Raw genomic sequence first — 17042 nt, forward strand, 5'->3', positions numbered from 1 at the left:
CCCCGGCGGCTTCCGGTGTTATTGCAGTTCGTGGGCCAGGCTGGGAGGGGCGGGGAGTGGCAGTAGACACCCCAGGAAGCAGACAGGCCACAGTTCCGACTGTCTTGCGCCAGCTCTGTGATCCTGGGTGAAAAGGCGAATGGCATGTCTTGCCCGGGAAGCTAGAGTGCAGCATTTGCCCTGCAGCTGCCTGTGAGGAAAAGGCTCCCTGAGGAGCTGCTCCTACAGAGCCCATGGGCTGGCCTCGGATCCGACTCTGCACATCTTCCAGGACTGGCTACCCAGTGCCCAGTGCCGCTTCCCCCCCGGGCAGCACGTGTACCAACACACTTGCCAAGCTCCGGCCGGGGAGTCAGCTTGGCCGCTGCCTCTGCCTGACTCACCTTTAAAAGGTGCAGGGCTATGCAGGCCGCACAATCTCACTGGGCAGGAGAGACCCTATAGTGTGGCTCTGGGGGTATAGCTCAGTTGGTAGAGTGCTTGCCTCCAGTGCCCAAGGCCCTGGGTTCTAATCCCCAGCACCACAAAAAAAGAAAAAGAAAAAAACTCAGTGATGAGTTCAAGTCTACAACAGAGAAGGGGAGGCTGTGGAGGGAGGCTGTGGAGGGAGGCTGCAGAACCGGAGCTGGTTCCTCCAGGTTGGGCAGGAGCATTCTGGTCCCCACCAGAAGATGGGGAACTGAGCAGCTTTGGGGGTAAGAAAGTGCATTCCAGGCAGAAGGCATGGTAGGTGCCAACCCTGCCTACCAACTGAGGGAGAGAAAGTGCCTTTAGAAAGCCCTCAGGCCAGACTCTGGAACCGCAGTCACCATTTCCTCTCGGTCCAGCCAAACCAGGCTACCAGTGACCACAGGTCTCCCTTTCCCAAGAGCTTTGTCCAGACTGCCAATCCCGTCACCAGCCAGCCCTGTGAGCCCACCCAACCCTGTAGCCAGCCCCCTGCGCTCAGACCAGTGTGCCCTCATTCCTGGCTCCCAGTGTCTGGTAGTGGTGGCTGAGTGTCAGTGACCATAGGATGCTGATGAACTCCTGGAGCTTGTGCCTTCCCAGACCTACTCCTGCCCTGAGACCAACCAGGGTGAGCTCAAGGTGAGTGAAGAGGGTCCCAGCAGCCAGCCGTGAGTGAAGGCAGGTGAGGAATCAAGCTGAGCTTCAAGGCCACCAGCAGGTAGCAGCCCAGCTGCCCCTGTGGGCCTGGAGGGCCTAGGGTAGCCCTCAGCTCTTCAGAGACTGAGGGTTTCTGCTACAGCGAGAGGCCCAGGAAGGACCCTGCCACCCATATCAGAAGCATCAGCTGATGAGGAGCAACATGCAGAATCTGGCCTCTACTCCTGGCCCTCCTGGCAGAGTGGCACCAAAACATGTTGTGCAACTCCCAAGAATGAAGACATTTCATGCCTGGCAATCCTACCATTATCACTCTCAAATTCCACAGAAGAATGTTCCAGACAGGGCCTCCCTTACCCAGGAGAGCATCAGAGCCCAGGCACTAATGTCACCTAAAGTGCCAAGCTCCAGGTGCCCGCGTAATGCTTCCTAGGGCTTTCCCCTGTCCATCAAGGGTCCAGTTAAGGTTCGCTCATTTTGTTACCATGTTTCTCTAGTATCTGAATCAAAAAATTTCCCTGCCTTTCTTTTTGTTTTCCTGATAATTATATGTTAAAGTAGCCAAGCATCTCATAGAATGTTGCATAATTTGGATTTATTATGTTTTCTTTTGATTAGATTCAGAGTAAACAGTTTTGACAAGATTATGACTTAGATGATGTCCCACCTTCCACAGATGGCACACTCTTCCTCCAGGAAGATGTGTCACCTTGGGAAAGGCTAAGAGCAGCTTCCCAGAGAAGCTGGGAAAGAGTCCTTGGCTTCAGTGTTTCCAAAGCCCAGTCTCTGCCAGGACAGAGGGGAGCCCAGGCAGAGGCAGGAAGCACCCCTGGAAGGCTACAAGATGGCCAGGAAAGGGGCCGTGGGAACAGGAGGCCATAAGCCACTCATGAGTCCCTGGAACCCCCACACAGGGCTGCGCACCTGAAAGCAAGAAGGCCCAGCTTTCCTCTCTAGAACTCCAAGCTCCCCGAAGATTGCAAGTCCCCAGAGTCCTGCAGAGACCTCACCCCCGCCAGGATCAGCACTGGGCTCAGGGACCTTAAGAACAGCAGGACAGAGTCCTTGCTCCCCTCCATGCATGGCCCATGCAGGTGAAGGCTGTTGCCGCAGCGTCTGGGCTGGTTCCAACAGTGGCAGTGTCTGGCAGATGCTGCAAACCAGCCGGTCTCCACTGCCACTCCAGCCCCTTCCATGTGGCAGCCAGGGGGAGCCTTTCAGAATGCCCGCGGGGTTGCCCAGGTGGCGCACACCTGTAATCACAATGGCTCAGGAGACTGAGACAAGAGGATCTTGAGTTCAGAGTCAGTCAGCCTCAGCAAAAGTGAGGTGCTAAGCAACTCAGTGAGACCCTGTCTCTAAATAAAATACAAAAATAGGGCTGGGGATGTGGCTCAGTGGTTGAGTGCCCCCGAGTTCAATTCCCAGTACCCCCCAAAAAAAAAAGTACAAATGGTTGAAGGCTGGGGTGTGGCTCAAGGGTGGAGCACTTGCCTAACATGCATGAGGCCCTGGGTTCAAGCCCCAGTATCAAAAATAAAAAGTAATGGGGCACTTGCTTAGCATGTGTGAGACACTGGGTTCAATTCTCAGCACCACATATAAATAAATAAATAGATAGATAAATAAATAAAGTTCCATCAACATTAAAAAAAAAAAGGAATGGGTGAAAGTTTGAAGAACAGAATATTCACAGTGTCAAAATAACTCCCAGCAAATTATTTGGTAATAAAAATGTTCATTACAAAGGGGGTTAGTAGTAACTTTCTGTAGGCAGATACTGCCTGAACAAGGTGGTCAAAGTTAATATCACTTGCCTGCACAGTGGTGTACACTGTAATCCCAGCTACTCAGGAGGGTGAGGCAGGAGGATCACAAATTGAAAACCAGCCTCCACAGTTTAGCAAGACCCTATCTCAAAATAGAAAATAAAAAGGACCATTGGGGACCCTCAGCTACTTTCTGGCTAGACTGACAACTCCTACAGTTAAATCCACAGCCTGAGGATATAACTCAGTGGTAGATGCTCTGGGTTCAGTCCACAGCACCAAAACAAAGTTAGTATCGCCTACAAAGAGGACAACAGCTACTACAAGTCTCTGGGGTGAAGCACTGAGCAGTTGTATCCCTGTAAAAAAATGTAAAATCAGGAGCCCAGCAGGGCGCACCTGTAATCCCAGCTCCTCCAGAGGACCTCAAGCCCAGGAGCTAGAGACCAGCCTGAGCTACATAGTGAGAGTGTGTCCCCTCCTCAAAACAAACAAACAAACAAAAAACCCTGAAGCTAATCAAGTGAGCACAAATTAACAGCCTGGGCTCTCCAAATATGTGTCAAGAAAGAGAAAGAAGAGCTAAGACACACTTCCAGATCAAGAGACTAAAGACATCCTGATACAGAAAAAGGGTGACAAAAATATATGACAAAACCTCACCTACCCACTCATGATAAAAAACAGCCAGCCAAGTAGGAATGGAACAGAATTTCCTCAAGCTATATAGGGCAGCAAAAAAAGCTTCAGAGTGCTCACCGCACTGGTAAAAGTCTGAGGCTTCCCCCTAAGATCAGGAGCAAGGCCCAGAGGGCCTCCTCACCACTTCTACAAGGTCTTGTGTCCAACTACAACTAAAAAATAGATTTTTTTTTTTTTTGAATTGTAGTACCAATTATTTCCTTGCCTGATTGTCTTGGCCAGAACCTCCAGTAGTATAGATACACAGTTAGGAGGTTCTGGCCAAGACAATCAGGCAAGGAAATAATCGGTACTACAATTTTTTAAAAAACATTTATTTTTTAGTTATAGTTGGACACAAGACCTTTATTTTTTTTATTATTTTTTTTTCATTTATTTATTTTTTCTTAGTTCTTGGCGGACACAACATCTTCTTTGTATGTGGTGCTGAGGATCGAACCCGGGCCGCACGCACACCAGGCGAGCGCGCTACCACTTGAGCCACATCCCCAGCCCCAAGACCTTTATTTTATTTATTTATTTTGATGTGGTGCTGAGGATCGAACCCAGGGCCTCGCATATGCTGGGCCTGCGCTCTACGCCTGAGCCACAACCCCAGCCCCAATACTTCAATTTTTTTAAAAAATTAAAATAAAAATTAATAAGCATAGACAAAAAACTGCCATCCAGATCAGAAATTATGAAATAAAACTATAGTAGTAGATAAACACAATTTTCCATATAGAAAGTCCTTAGGTATCTACAGAAGAACTATTAAGATGATAAATGACTTCAGAAGGCACCAGTACGCAAAACCCAACTATATCCCTGTGCATTATCGTGATACAAAGAAAAAGAGTGTTCCTTGCACACAGCTCTGAGCTCCTCAGAATCTCTAGAGTCATTTGTATGTATACTAGTGAGATGGGGATGATGGGCATTTCCAGGGCAGAAACTGGTCACCAAACCACCAAGACATGACCACAGGCTGGGCCCTCAGCTCCACTTAATCATCCAGCCCTCTGCACGGAAGCCTCCACAAGACATGGCAGAACCTGGAGTGCTCCTGGGGTGGTGAGGACATGGTTCTGGACGTGGCCAGCTGGAGAGGGGTGCCCTATCCCCCAACACCCTGCTCTGTGCGTCTGTCTCCTCTTGGCTGTCCTGAGTCTACTCTTTAAAATGTCCCTACAACAGTAAGCAATCTGTGTTCCTGAGTTCCAAGAGCTTGTGAGCTGCTCTAGCAAATTATTAAATCTGGGGCTGGGGCTGGGGCTGGGGCTGAGTGGTAGAGCACTTGCCTAGCGTGCCTGAGGTACTGGGTTTGATTCCTGGCACTGCATATGATAACCACATAAAATAAAGGTATTGTGTCCATCTACAACTACAAAAATATTTTTTAAAAAATCTGGGGTACGGCTGTGGGAACCCCTGATGAAAGCCAAGTTGGACAGAAGTGTGGGTGTGAGCCACATCCCCAGCCCCCTTGAAAGATATAATTAAATGGAGAGGCATCCTGTGGGAGACCAACTTTACACGTGACTGGGTCACACTCCCCTGCTGGGTGCTGAGGCGCTCAGTCACAGAAATGTGGTGTCTCCTGCATGGGTGTGTCTTGCTACAGCCTCATGGGTGGAGCTATGCTCACCTGTTTCTTTGTAATCTAACCCCTTGCCCTGTTTAGGATAGAATCTTCCATGGAAGTGCCTTGTGTGTGTCCCCTCCTCTTACTGTGCCCTTGGGTGTGGCCTACCCAGGTGTCAGTCAACCTGCTGACAGTGGACATCATGAAGATACTCAGCCCCCTAAAACCTGACCCCTTGCCTCATTTGAATAGCTTCTCCTCAATAAAAGGGGTCAGGGCGTGCTCTCCCTCTCTCTTTCTGTGGACCCTTAAGGTCAGAGGAGCCGTCACAGCAGCCCCAATGAAAAAGGTATTTGTGTCTCTTATGAGGTTATTTCGTGCAGCCCAGTTAGCCCAGTTCAACTGGAGTGAACCATGAGCCTTTTCGTCGCGAGAATAGAAACCCGGCAGCATCCCATGCCCCACTCCACACCAAATGATCTACCTGCAGATGCAAAGCAATCCTTATGAAATCCCAGCACCCTTTTCTGCAGAAATTGATGACCTGATCCTAAATTCACATGGGACTGCAAGGTACCCTGAAAAGCCAAAACAATCTTGAAAGAGAAGAATAAAGTTAGATGACATGCTTCACAATTTCAAAACCCACTATAAAACTAAACAAGGGCTGGGGATGTGGCTCAAGCGGTAGTGTGCTCGCCTGGCATGCATGCGACCCGGGTTCGATCCTCAGCACCACATACCAACAAAGATGTTGTGTCCGCCGAAAACTAAAAAATAAATATTAAAAAAAATAATAAAAAAATAAAGTGGAGTTGCTTAGGCTCAGGCCTAAGGCCATCCCATCCTAACACTAAAAAAAAAAAAAAAAAAAAAAAAAAAAAAAACTAAACAAGATTATGCCCTACGGCCAAAGGGTAGATGTAGATGTCTGTGTCAATGAATTAGAACTCAGAGTCCAAAAATAAACCCATACAGTCACAGACAACTGACAGTGCCAAACAATTCAGTGGAGAAAGAAATCTCAGCAAATGGTCTGGAACCAGCCACCACGGTGGTGCTCGCCTGTGATCCAGCTGCTCTGGAGGCTGAGGCAGGAGGGTCACAAGTTCAAAGCCAGCCTTAGCAAGATTCAGCAGGACCTTGCCTCAAATAAAAAACAAAAAAGGTTGGGCTGTAGCTCAGTGGTAAAGTGCCCCTGGGCTCACTCCCCAAGACCCAAAACAAACAAACAAAAACAAATGGTGGGGCTGGGGTTGGGGCTCAGTGGTAGAGCACTCGCCTGGCATGTGTGAGGCCCTGGGTTCGATCTTCAGCACCACATATAAATAAATAAAATAAAAAATCCATTGACAACTAAAATATATTAAAACAAAAACAAAAACAAATGGTGGGGCTTGGGTTGTGGCTCAGTGGTACAGCGCTTGCCTAGCATGTGGGAGGCACTGGGTTTGATTCGCAGCACCACACAAACAAAATAAACAAATAAAATAAAGTTATAAAAAAATAGTGCTAGAAAAACTGGATAGTTAAATACAAAAGAAGGAAATTGGGTTGGACGGGTGGCACATGCTTGCCTTGGGCTTGCAATCCTCCTGCCTCAGCCTCCAGAACCGCTGAGCGGAGGTGGTGTTTTGTGGTACTGGGGATTGAACCCAGGGCCTTGCACATGCCAGGCAAGCACTTTACCACAGAGGTACATCCTCACCAAGAGCTAGGATTACAGGTATGTGGCAAAGCAATAGTTTTGGATAGTTTCTTGGATATGGCACAAAATACACAAACAGCCTGCCTGTAATCCCAGATACTTGGGAGGCTGACACAAGAGGCTCACAAGCTGAGGCCAGCCTGGGCCACTTAGTAAGACCCTGTCTCAGAAAAGAGCACAAGATGATGTTGGGGTTGTGGCTCAGTGGTAGAGTGCTCGCCTAGCATGCACAAGGCACTGGGTTCAATCCTCAGCACCACATAAATGTAAAATAAAGATACTGTGTCCACCTAATGCTTAAGAATATTTTTTAAAAAGTACAAGAGGTAGGGTCTAAGGGAGGCCTCTAGGTTACTGATAGCATATCCTTGAAGGGACTTATGGGACTGGGCCTCTCTTTGCTCTCGTTTGTCCCTGCCTCACAAGGTAGGTAAGTCTACTCCAGCACACGCTCTCAGAATGATGTGCTGCCAACTGATCCTGAACTGCAACTTCCAAAATTATGAGCCAAAATAAACCTTTTCTCTTTATACACTGATTATCTCAGGTAATTGTTACAGTTACAGAAGGCGGACTAACACACTTAGTGATCTTACTCTGAAAATCTTACATTCCTAAAAATGTGAAAACATATATCAACATATAAACTCATATGCAAATGTCCGTAACAGCATTTCTCATGACAGGTAAGAAGAGGAAACCAATCAAATGTCCATTAACTGATGAATGCATTAAAAGATGGATTTCTAGCTCCGACCAGTGGTACACACCTGTAGGCTGGGGCATGGAACACTTGAACTCAGAAATTCAAAGCCAGACTGGGCAGGTATTTGTACACCCATGTTCATAGCAGCATTATTCATCCATTTACTCTGTGTGTGTGTGTCTTATTGGTTATTTGGAATCCAACCCAGAGCCTCCCACATGCTAAGCAGGTGCCCTACCACTGAGCTACACTCCCCCCAATTGTAACAGCATCATTTAGTACAGCCACAAGGTAAATATCCATCAGCAGAATGAATACAAAAGCAAAATATGGCATAAAAAATGATAGAATTTCATATAATTCGACCTTAAAAAGGAAGGAAATTCTGACATATATTGAACTTGGATGAATCTTGAGGACATTATGCTAAGAAAAATAAGCCAAAATAAATAAACAAATAGCCAGTCACAAAGGGACAAACACTATCTGGTTCCACTCATATGAGGTTCCGAGAGTCATCAGATTCATAGAAGCAAAGCTGAATGGTGTTACCAAAGCTGGGAGAAGAGGGGACCTGCAGTTAGTGTCTAATGGGCACAGAGTCCCAGTTGGTGGCTGCACTACCAAGAAACCTACTTAACAGCACAAATCTCCACACTTGAAAAGGGCCAAATGGCGAGTTTTATGTTATTTTACCACAAACATGCAAACAAAAGAACCAGGGAGCAACTCAAGATCTTGACTGGATCTTTGGTTGGAACAAATTTCTATAAATGACAAATTGAGATAATTAGCACACCTGGAATATGGATTGTAAATTCGGTAATTGAATCAATGATTTTTAAAAATTTTTGCAATTGTACTAGGAGATGTAAGACAATACTCTTTTTTGGATGATACTGAAAATTTAGGGGTAAAAGGGCATGATGTATACTGTTTATTTTCAAATGGTTGAGATGGAGATAAATATATGTTTTATTTATGTTATATATATATATATAGATATATATATTTATATATTTATATTATATATATATTATATATATTTATATAATATATATATTTATGTTATATATATATATATATATATATATATATATATATATATATATAGAGAGAGAGAGAGAGAGAGAGAGAGAGAGAGAGAAAAGAAAAGCCAAAGGAGAACCTAGATGAAGGTATACAGGAGTACTTTGTACAATTCTTGTAACTTTATTGTAAGCCTGAACTTACGTAAAAAAATAAAGTTGTTTTTTTTTAATTTAATATGTCCAAATGAAAATCACTCCCAAAACCTGCTCCACCCACATGTGTCCCACCCGCGTCTCAGGAAATAACCTCTCTATCTTTCCGGTTGCTCAGACCCAAAACCTTGGAGTCAACCTTGATTTTCCCTTTCACCCCACCCCCGTGCACCGCAGCCCTATTGGCTGCACCAACAGAAACACGCCCGGGAGCCCACCCTTCTCCACCCGCACTGCTCGCCTCCCGTGGGAACCCGAAGCGTCGGGGCTGGGCGGCCTCCCTACTCTCCCTGCTTCGTCCAGGACCCCCTCCTCTATCCAAGGCAGGCTGCAGGGGGACAGCCGAGTGCAGACACAAGCAGGTCGCCCTCCCTTCTGCTCAGATCCACTGAACAGTTCCTCCTGCTTCTCAGACCCCGTCCTGCTGCTCCCTGGGGGCTCACTCCACCACTGCAGCCTGCTCGGAAGTCACTTCCCGGGAGGCTGCCTGCACCGCACCACACACCCCAGTCACTCTGCCCTCGTCTGCTTTTTTCTCCATCCAGGCTCCTCGTCCTCAGTCCTAGTCGCTCGGAGTTACGAGCCCGCGGCATCGCGCTCCCCATCCCAGCGCGTCCGCGGCGGGCGGCCGTGGCGCACCGCTGCGCGCCCCGCACCTTGCCGGGCGGATGGCAGGTGCCGCTTAGGGCTTAGAGAGTGAGTAACTGGGGGCTGGAAAGTTCCCCGGGAGGCTGTGTTGGCCCCTGGCCTGAGGACGATTGGTCCTTTGCGACATGCAAGTTGTCCAGCTCAGCCTCCGACTGGAAAAGGCCGTACTTGGCCTGCTGGGAGCCAGTCCTCCCACGGGACTCGCGCTGGACAGCAGGGCCTTCGGAAAAAAATCCGGGGAGGAGTCTGAGAACCGGGGGACCCCCGGAGGCTCTGCCTCCTCGCCCCCATCACCTGCCCTCCCTGTACCCAAGAAGGGCCTTGTCGCCTTTGGAGACAGGAGCGGCCATGAAGTCGGGTGTCCACCCCCCCTCCCCGCCTGCACGTGAAGGCCAAATAAGGCCGGGGGGCTGCGCGGCCCCTCCGCCCGGCCCCGCCCGGCCCCGCACGCACATTCTTCTGCCTTGTAAGGCGCGGCCGCCTCGCCGCCTGGCCCCGCCCCGGCCCCGCCCCCGGGCGCAGGCCCCGCCCCCGCCCCGGCCTGAGCGGGAGCCCCAGCCCCGGGCAGAGCCAGAGCCCCGGCAGAGCGCCTCGCCAGCCGCGCCTCTCCGCGCCCCAGCGCCTCTCCGCACCAGGTGGGAGCCCGCCCCGGCCAGCGCAGGGTGTCTACAGTAGGTGGTCGGACTGGCCGGCGACGCGGCCGTCACCGGCTCTGCGCAGGCCCCAGGGACAGGGAAGGCAAGGGTCTGCTGGGCGTGGACAGCGGTGCGGGCTGGGCTGCGAGTTCGCTCGCTCCACGGGGGTCCGAGCCTGGGGCTGGGCGGCGGCGGGACTGTCCCCGGATCTGGGAAACAGTGGTCCTTTGGCGAGGGAACAAGTTGTCCCGCTCTGTCTCTCCACGCCCAGAACTCGGGGGTCCCAGAGGGGTGTTGAGGTGGCCCGCACTCCCTGACTCAAGAAGCCATGTGCCTCTGGGATACTGAGCCCTGCCAGCCTCCATGCCCTTCCAGAGCATCCATGTCCCCTCTCTTATCTCATTCCCACACCCTGGGACAGGAAAGAGGGATGGTGACCAGGAGCGTGTGTGTCCTCTGTCTTTCTCACACCAAGTGCTGTGTGTTTTGACCCTGGAGCTTCCCCCCTCTGGGCCATCTTCTCAGCCTCCAGCTCTGGCAGCTCTGAGGGAAGTCAAGTAATTCATCCTCAGATGAGAGGAGCCTTTAGCAGGGCCCCTGGCATCGCCCAGTCACAGCAAGGGGACACAGGCCTGATCTGGCTTCTACCCAGGTCTTTGCTGTTATGGTAGAATTTTAGACACTATAAGAGAAAGGTGACATCTGGTCACAGCCAGGCCAAGTAGCCACTGTCTGGCCTTTGGTGTCTGGGACCCTGGGGAGGAGGAAGGGTTGGCTCCAGGGCCCAAGGCCCTGTGTCTGACCCTGGTCTCTCAACCTGCTTGTGGCGACAGGCCTTGGCCCCTGCATGGTCAGCCTCTTTGTCAAGGCCTCAAGGACCTCGGGGCACAGTTTGCTGCCCCCCAACCCAAGCCTGCCAGGGTCTTGGCCTCCCCCTGGCCCTCACCCCTTAGGGGCACACATTCGCCTTCTCCTGCCTGTTGCCTGAACCGCACACCTGGAGCCGCTACCCCTTCCTCCCAAGGTCATGCCAGTGGACAGAGGCGCCTGGTGCCCTCACCACATCCTGGCTGCACACCTTATTTGGCCTTCACGTGCTGGGGACCGGTGGCCTCAAAGGCACAGTGCCCCGGTGGGCTCAGAGAGAGCACGGGCGAGCCTGGGCACACCTGCCCTAGAGTTCTGCAGGCAGATGGTGACAGTGATGACCACCTCAGCCTTGGAGGGCAGAGTGGACTTCTGTGGCAGCCTTGGTGCTCACCATGAGTCCAGGTTCCCAGAGAACAATGAGCTTGGGAAGAATTGGGCCCTCTAAGCCACAGAGAGGAGGGGGCCGGCTTCTGGGGACAATGGCACTCCCTACCCTCAGCACTTTCCCACTCCCACTCAGGTGGGCTACAGGCGGCCAGTCTCAAGACTTCAGGCAACTATGGCCCCCAAGGACGTGCTGGATGGCCAAACCCCAGCTCGGGCATAAGCTTCCATAGGCCCAGGGCCAGCTGGACATGGTGGTGTGCATCTGTAGTTCCAGCTACTCAGGAGCCTGAGGCAGGAGGATCACAAGTTTAAGGCCAGCCTCAGCAACTTGGCGAGACCCTCATTTCAAAATTAAAAAACAAAAAAATAAGAACTGGGCATGGGGCTCAGTGGTAAAGCCCCCCTGGGTTCAGTCCAGTGCAAGGAAGGAAGGAAGCAAAAGGTCAAGGTCTTGCGGAATCTTGGATGAAGAGCAGTAGCCCAGGCAGAGGAGACCCTGGACCCAGGGCTCGGAACAGAGGAGAGAGGAGCAGCCCCCCTCCTGGGCCTCTGCCTGCTGAGGGGAGCAGGACTAGGCCTTCTGGCACACAGTCCCCACAGCTGTGACAAAGACTCAGGGAGGACCTTAGTTTCCCATCTGTGCAGCAGACGCCCTCAGACAGCCACTCACTCACCAAGCATCCCCAGCCCATGGTGGCAGTGGCTGTGCCAGTCGGCTGGCCCCGGGATGAGGGAGAGAGGGCTTCAAGTGTGGATGTCCAACAAGGGTGGGGACAGCAGCTTCCAGCCGGCCCTGGCCCAGAAGAAGGGGCCCTGCAGGAGGGCCTGAGAGGAAGCCTGGGGCCTGGCTGGAGATGGAGGAGGGAGGGGTGCAGGCTGGGAGAGGGGGAGGGCTCTCAAGGCCTTGAATGCCAGGCTGAAGGTCACAGGCTTGCTTAGGGGCTGGGGGCAGCAGGAACCTCCCAGCGCTTCCAAGTGGCCAGTGAATGGGACAGAAAAGATGTTAGGCTGGATCTGCACAATTGGCCCCTCAGCCTGGGGACCTCAGTCCCCTGAAAGCACAGGACAGGGCCCAGAACCAGTCTGTCACTCGCCCAGGGGCTGGCAGACTGCCTTGGGAGGACATGCGGTGTGGGGGGTGGACTTCAGAGTTCCCAGAGCCTCCCACGGGATGGGGAGGGGTGAGGGGAGGAAGAATGTCAGGCATGCAGCCTGCTGGTCAGGCCCCTCCTGTGGGTCCCAGGGCTGCTGGAAGGAGGCCCAGCAGAACCCCCTCTGCCTCCCCCGTGGAGCCCCATCTTGCCACTTGGAGAGAGAGAGAGCTGGGCAGTGAGTGCTGTCAGGATTAAAGGACATACCCGTCTAGTCCTAAATGAGCAAAAATACCTGACTGTGCCGGGACCATTTCAGGTGCTTTTCAAGCACTTGGTTAGTTTATCCCCATTCCCAGACGAGAAGGCTCAGGCTTGGAGAGAGGAAGTTGTTCAAGATCACAGAGCCCAGCTGGGTGCAGTGGTGCACCCCAGTAATCCCAGCAGTTTGGGAGGCTAAGGCAGGAGGATCAAAAGTTCAAGGCCAGCCTCAGTATTTAGTGAGACCCTATCTCAAAATATGAAATAAAAAGGGATGGGGATTTAAAAAAAGGGCAGGATGGGGATGTGACTGAATGGTTAAGCACCCTTGGGGTCAATCCCCAGTACCAGTAAATAAAGAAATATGGCTGGGGGTGTGACTCAGTGATTAAGTGTCCCCACCCCCTGGGTTCAATCCCTAGTCTCTGCCTTTGTGAAGAACTGGGTGTTGGGAGGCCGTGAAGGCCAGGCCTGCAGCCATCTGGGGGAGTCAGGGAGAGCCCCTGACCCAGGTATACCCTGCACCCCTCCCTGCAGGGAAGCTCCACCCACCTCAAGCCAAGATGTCCAGCAAGCGGGCCAAGGCCAAGACCACCAAGAAGAGGCCACAGCGGGCCACGTCCAATGTTTTCGCAATGTTTGACCAGTCCCAGATCCAGGAGTTTAAGGAGGCCTTCAACATGATCGACCAGAACCGGGACGGCTTCATCGACAAGGAGGACCTGCATGACATGCTGGCCTCCCTAGGTGAGCAGGGACCAGGCCAGCGGGTGGTGCGGGCTCCCAGGGGCCGCAGGGCTGCTCCACACTTCCTGAGCCCTTCCTTTGTCACAAGTCCTGTGGTGGCCGCCCTAGGTGCAGCTGCTCGTGCTTCACACACTCTGTGGACAGGGAAACTGAGGCAAAGAGCAGTTCTGGAATGTGTCTGGGATCCAGCACAGGATTTTCAGGCTGACTGCAGAGTGGGGCCGTCTTGGGCAGATGCATGAATCGGATGCCCAGTGACATTTGATTTAAAGAAGGGGGTTGGGCCAGGCATGGTGGCCCATGCCTGTAATCCCAATGACTCAGGAGGCTAAGGCAGGAGGATTGCAAGTTTGAGGCCAACCTCAGCAACTTAGAGACCCTGTCTCAAAAAATAAAAAGGGCTGGGATGTGGCTCAGGGGTAAACCCATCCCTGGGTTCCATCCCAGTACCAGATAATAGTAATAAGAAACAAACAAATCATTTTATTTATTTATTTTTTAAAAAATTTATTTTATAGTTGGACACAATACTTTTGTTTCACTCAATTATTTTTTACGTGGTGCCAAGGATCGAACCCAGGGTCCCATGCATGGGAGACGAGCACTCTACCGCCGAGCCACAACCCCAGCCCCCAAACAAATCATTTTAAAAACAAAAAAGTAAATAAAAATAGAGGACTGAGCTGAATGAAAGAGTGAGCTGCAGGCCAGTGTGGGGGCACAAGCCTGCGACCCCAGTGACTTGGGAGGTCGAGGCAGGGGATAAGTTCAAGGTCCTCCTGCGCAACTTGGTGAGACTGAGTCTCTGAATTAAAGAAGGAAGAGGAGTTTGAACTGCAGGCTCCATTGTAGGGGGACGCTGAGTCGGCCGGGGACAGGAGCCCCTCCCCCACCCCAGGGACCTCTCCAGTCAGCATCCTGGCACCTGAGGGCCCAGGGTCACTTCCAACTCCCTCTGCTCAGTGAGGAAACCGCTCCAGAGGCCAGGCCGCTGCTCCGCATGTGCTGGCCGTGGGCAGCCGCTCTTGGAGCTCAGCCGTCCTGGTGAAGGCACCTGGCCAGAGCCAGGCAGGAAGTCGGGCGTCACCGGGCAGCGTGAGGTCAAGCCAGCAGCCCCGGGAAGGCCCTAGCGCTGCCCGTTCCCTGCCCCTGTAGCGGGCACCTGGCCTCCCACACCCTCCTGAGGCAGCTGGTGAGAACAGGCCACCTGAGGCGGGCTCACCTGGACGCTGCCTCCCCTGGCCCTGGACCGGCTCCTTGCCCGTCTGTGCCCTGGCTCCTGGCCTGCGGAGTAGGAGGGACAGGTTCTCTAGAGTCGGGCCAGGCTCACTTGGAGCCTCCCTCTCCCGGGAGGTCGCCCAGCAGGGCTCTCACCTGGGGCCCTCCAGTTTCATCCAAGGGGGACAGAAGCCAGGGGAGCGGGGTGGCCCTAGGTGCTCTACTCAAGTCCTGCAGGTCCTAGCTCTCCTAAGCCTCAGCTTCACAAACTGTCCTATAGGGACACAGCAACATGTTGAGGAGGACGTCCAAGGCTCCTCCCCATCTGGTAGACATGATTATCATTCCTAAAGGAGGAAACTGAGGCTCAGAGAGGTTAAGTAATTTGTCCAGTGTCACACATCTAAGTGGTAGAGCTGGATGAGCCCTAAGTTCAGCCCAGTGTGAGGGCTGTGCCTGTCATCCCTACAGGTGTTTTGCAGCCATTACCTTATTCACCTTCACAGTGCTCTTAAGAGACATGGGAAACTAAGGCACAGAGCTGGGGTGCAAATCCAGGCCTGCGTGACACCAAAACTTGCTACTTTGACCACTTTTGAAATTCTGTCTGGAGCTCGAGGTCAGGCTACCTGGGTTCGAGTGGTTTGGTGTCATGCTCCCCGTTTACTGGCTGTGGCCCTGGACCAGCCTCCTTGCCTGTCTGTGGAGTGGGAGTGGCAACGCTGTCTTCACGGGCTCACTGGTCCACAGATGCTCCTACCAGACGGGCAGGGTGACTGGTGGTGGCGGCCGGGGACTGTGGCAGCCGGGCCAGGCCTCAAATCAGAAGGCCGCCTGCCTCAGCACCGTGCTGTCCATTGCCAAGCTGGCCACTGGGCCGGGCGGGGAGGGCAGTGCCAGGCGGGGCCTGGACGCAGCACCGACGGCCCCCGCCCGTGCAGGGAAGAACCCCACGGACGAGTACCTGGAGGGCATGATGAGCGAGGCCCCGGGGCCCATCAACTTCACCATGTTCCTCACCATGTTCGGGGAGAAGCTGAACGGCACCGACCCCGAGGACGTGATCCGCAACGCCTTCGCCTGCTTCGACGAGGAGGCCTCAGGTCAGCCCGGGCCACCCAGGCACCTCCCCGGCCGCGGCCAAAGCCAGGCCCCTCCTGCTGTCTCCCAGGCCACTCACAGGGCAGCCCAGGCCCGCCAAGACGCCCCACTCCCTCTTCTCACCCCCACCCCCACCCCCACTGTCCCTCTGCTGTAGAGCTTTCCAGAAATCAAGTCAGGCGCCCTTCTTGCCAACAAGGTACAGAAGCCAGTCCCAGCCACCCAGATCCTCTGTCCCGCAGACAGCTGTCCCCAGGGACATGCTGAGTGAAGGTGGCAACAGTGGACTCGCAGTGGCCCCAGGTCTGCCTTGGCCCCAGCATGTTCAGAATATTTTTCCATCTTTATAGTTCTCTTGCCAGGTTGGGATATTTTCAGCCCTGTTTTCCAGGTCAAGCACGCACAGAGAGCTTAGGTACTTTGCCCAAGGTCACACAGCAAAGATTGGAGATTACCATTCCAACTCAGGCCGTGGAACTGCAGAGCTCACTTGTAAAACGGTGTGCCCAGCACTCCCTGCACCCACAGCCCCACGCCCTGCAGAATCGCCCTGCAGACAGGACTAGGGCAAGAGCTCTTCCTGGTAGACCCGGCAGCGCTCCTGGGCCTTCCCACCCAAGTCCCCTGTTCCCTGAGCTGAGCACACTAGGGTGGCACCTTCCTGGCCTCTCTCCGGCCGTGAGGTCTGCAAGGAAGGTGGGCTGGCAGGTCCGGGTCTGGTGCGTCCCAGCCCAGGTCCCTGCCCTCACAGACCTGGCCCGGCCCCCAGGCTCCATCCATGAGGACCACCTCCGGGAGCTGCTCACCACCATGGGAGACCGCTTCACCGACGAGGAGGTGGACGAGATGTACCGCGAGGCGCCCATCGACAAGAAGGGCAACTTCAACTACGTGGAGTTCACCCGCATCCTCAAGCACGGGGCCAAGGACAAGGACGACTAGGCCCGGGGGCCCTCGGCCGGCCCTCCCTCCGCCCCACGCACACGCACCACCGGGCCACCCAGGGGTGGGGTCCAGCCCCGAGAGACACTGAAGGACCGTGGTCCAGGGAGGCGGAAGGCCTCGGGAGCGAGGGCGCCTGTCCCTAGGCTGCCCCGGGGATGCGGCCCTGGTCCTGGTGTCAACAGCACTTCATGAGCACCCACACACGCGCCAGCTCGCCACGTCCCCAAGAGGACAGCACCAGGCCCCCGCCCCTGCCCGTCCACTCTCCTGGGAGTGCTCAGGACACCTGGACACCCCTGTCCCAGGGAGGCAGAGTCTCCAATAGAAGGCTGAGCACTA

At 53.3% G+C, this 17042-nt stretch overlaps 1 protein-coding gene across 1 annotated transcript; it reads left to right on the forward strand.

Moving 5' to 3' along the window:
- The first annotated feature begins 9925 nt into the window (after positions 1-9925).
- On the forward strand, positions 9926-17042 carry Myl9 (myosin light chain 9). Its single transcript, XM_005329869.3, has 4 exons — positions 9926-10083; positions 13230-13439; positions 15599-15760; positions 16528-17042. Exons 2-4 carry the CDS (start codon positions 13256-13258, stop codon positions 16698-16700), a joined length of 519 nt encoding a protein of 172 aa, XP_005329926.1. The 5' UTR covers positions 9926-10083; positions 13230-13255; the 3' UTR covers positions 16701-17042.

This window comes from Ictidomys tridecemlineatus, chromosome 5 (assembly GCF_052094955.1).
Source record: "Ictidomys tridecemlineatus isolate mIctTri1 chromosome 5, mIctTri1.hap1, whole genome shotgun sequence".
In the NCBI taxonomy this organism is placed as follows: Eukaryota; Metazoa; Chordata; class Mammalia; order Rodentia; family Sciuridae; genus Ictidomys; species Ictidomys tridecemlineatus.

Bases quoted from the DNA above. Each gene is read 5' to 3' on its own strand.
- Myl9 (XM_005329869.3), top strand. From the start codon at position 13,256: ATGTCCAGCAAGCGGGCCAAGGCCAAGACCACCAAGAAGAGGCCACAG. The intron at 13,440-15,598 runs GTGAGCAGGGAC...CCGCCCGTGCAG, and splicing joins TGACATGCTGGCCTCCCTAG to GGAAGAACCCCACGGACGAG. The intron at 15,761-16,527 runs GTCAGCCCGGGC...CCCGGCCCCCAG, and splicing joins CTTCGACGAGGAGGCCTCAG to GCTCCATCCATGAGGACCAC.